Raw genomic sequence first — 2,618 nt, 5'->3', positions numbered from 1 at the left:
TGGTTAAGAGCTTGGCTGCTAACCAAAAGGTCAGCAGTTCAAATCCACCAGCTGCTCCTTGGAAACCCTATGGGGCAGTTCTACTCTGTCCTATAGGGTCCCTATGAGTCGGAACCGACTCGGTGGCACCTAACAACAACAATTCATCATAACAACAGTTTAAAAGCTTCTTTTCTCTCCCTTTACAGAACTGAAACCCCTCCCAAGATGCCTTATGCTGTTACTCGAGCAATTCTGCCTGATTTGACAGCAGGAAGGGACACACTCCCTACGAGGCTGGCCTTGGGGGACTGCAGGATAAGAGACAGGTCAACCATCACATCCTGACGCTCAGACAGCAGCAGAGAAAGGACATCCAGGTACACTGTCCTTATCGCAGACAGAAAGGTGAGCCTGGGTACAAACTGTTAGGGCTATTTCCTGTCAGGCTACGGGACTAACTGCGGGTGCTGAGTAACTGAGCCCCAATCTAAATTGCCTAACTGTGCTGTCCTCTGAGAGCTGAAGAGAGGATCCCCCATTCAACCTGAGTGAATGAAAACACTGTTCCGTTCAAGTTTCTGCCTTGTCTTGGGAGAGGCTGAAACGTGAACCATGAGGCAGGATCATCTCCACCTACGCTTAGTCCATAATGAACTTGAAGATGTACAAAAAGGCTTCTTCTAACTCTATATCCATTACATCACTTAAAGCACATACAAAAAAAGCAAATTAAGTTGGTCATTTGGGTAATCAAAGGGCCATAGTTACGTAAAGCCTTAAAAGTCTGGGAGAGCTGGCTGCCTCTCAGCTGTGATTTACTTGGACTGTTTGACCACAACTCTCAAGTCTTTGGAGCCCTGACATCTCATCTGTTGAAAAATTACTTTTCAATAAAGGCTCTTTCATTTCCAGAACCTAGAACAAGGGCCAGGAAAAAAATGACTACTGCCTGGGCTGGGTATTGAGAATCCGGAGGGTTAACCAGGAGTCTGATCTCCCGGTGGGAAGTGAAAAGTGGGAGAGAAGGGGATACAGAAAGGGAGTGCTGACCCTGTGTTCACTGCCCTTTGCCCTTTGCCCTGGGGAAATATTAAGAGCATTCACAGACTGGCAGTGCTTAAACTCCGGTTCTGTACAAAATAAAATGGGCAGCTTCTCCTACAACTCCCAATGCCCTTGGGTCGACTCCGACTCACAGCGACCCTACAGGACAGAGCAGAACTGCCCCACGGGGTTTCCAAGGAGTGGCTGGTGGATTCAAACTGCCGACCTTTTGGTTAGCAGCTAAGCTCTTAACCACTGAGCCACCAAGGCTCCTAGAAGTAGATGAATGAAATTTCCTCGTCTGGCTGTTAGTTTTTCATTATTTATAGATACACACACACGCAATTTAAGGGGAGATGGTCAGTGTATGCAGAAAACTGCAGAGGCCAAAGACTCCGGCCTCCTAAATAAGCAACTCTAGACCTGGCCTGGAGCTCAAGCAGCAGGAAGTTGATTTGCTGGGGCTGAGGAGCCCAGGGCAGGGGCAGACCCCAAGGCAGTCTGTCCATTCCAACAGGGTGGCTGGAGTAGAAAAGGTCATACTGTTTCCTTCCCACCTGTGACTCTTCCAGGAGAGACGAGAACTAAAACAGAGTTCACGCCTGGGACAGCGGCACTGGGGTGGGGAGGGCCACAGACACGACAGTCACGTGGCTTTCTGTGAAGCTGGGTGGCTGCTGCCTCTCGGCCCCATCCAATCGTCAGACGAGCATAGGTTATGCTTCCATTCAGCAGGCTGCCCCTACTGTGTTCCACCCTTTCAACATTACGCTAGCAGCTCACAAAGCACCCAAGCAAGTGTAATGGAACCACTGTGGTCATCGAAGGAATCCTCCCACTACACTTTAATATAAAAAGTGGTTCAGGGGAAAAAAAAAGGAAAAAAAAGGATAGCATTATTTGGCAGGAATCCACACTCTGCAAAACTCATTCTGTCCCTCTCCAGAAAGAGAAAGGCTCTGGTCATCACAATTAGGATTCCTGTGGAAGCTCTGCTAGGCTTAGTCAGATCAGTGCCAGGAATTCTGTGAACCTGGGGTCAAGCTGCCAAGATTCAAGAGAAATGTCATTGGTAATTGTTTGCACAGGCACCAGAGTGGGAGGGCTAGCAACCGCGAGCACACAACTCCAGCCATGGTGCAGACAAGGAAACCAAATTTCCAATGCCCCCCTCTCCCCACGAAATTTAACAAAAAAGAAAAAGAGCTCTTACCTAGCTCTCCCCGGAGGTTAACAAGTTCTTGAGATAAGGTTTTGTGTTGTTTCAGCGCTTCCTCCCGCTGCGGAAAACACACATCAAGTTACTCACGTTTGCAAGAGGGTCCCTTTCAGTAAGGCACACGTTTGTCAACACTAGGAAAACGAGACCCAGAATCCAGAAGCCAAGATATGAATCACTTAGGCTAACAGTCTGTGTTGTTACAAAACACAGATGTCCCTTCAGCTGTTAAGGAAATTAGTGTTTCAAAAATCTACATTTTCTCAGGTCCTGGTGAAACTTTCATTGGAGGCGCTGAATGGCCCATTTCAAAATGTTTACTTTGAGTCAACAGTTCATCCCTGTCCCATAAAACCTTTCAGCTGAAGCACAC

General features: G+C 47.8%; 1 protein-coding gene across 1 annotated transcript in view; it reads right to left on the bottom strand.

Moving 5' to 3' along the window:
* Positions 1 to 2,618, bottom strand: part of MTUS1 (microtubule associated scaffold protein 1) — a 121,962-nt gene that overhangs the window by 16,646 nt on the left and 102,698 nt on the right. The window contains exon 6 of the mRNA XM_023737224.1: positions 2,240 to 2,306. Coding sequence (XP_023592992.1) covers positions 2,240 to 2,306 — 67 coding nt within the window. The remainder of the gene's footprint in view (positions 1 to 2,239; positions 2,307 to 2,618) is intronic.

Source organism: Trichechus manatus, unplaced genomic scaffold (assembly GCF_000243295.1).
Source record: "Trichechus manatus latirostris isolate Lorelei unplaced genomic scaffold, TriManLat1.0 scaffold00099, whole genome shotgun sequence".
Taxonomy (NCBI): Eukaryota; Metazoa; Chordata; class Mammalia; order Sirenia; family Trichechidae; genus Trichechus; species Trichechus manatus.
Note: the sequence above shows the minus strand (reverse complement) of the source record. Positions and strands in the feature narration are given on the sequence as shown.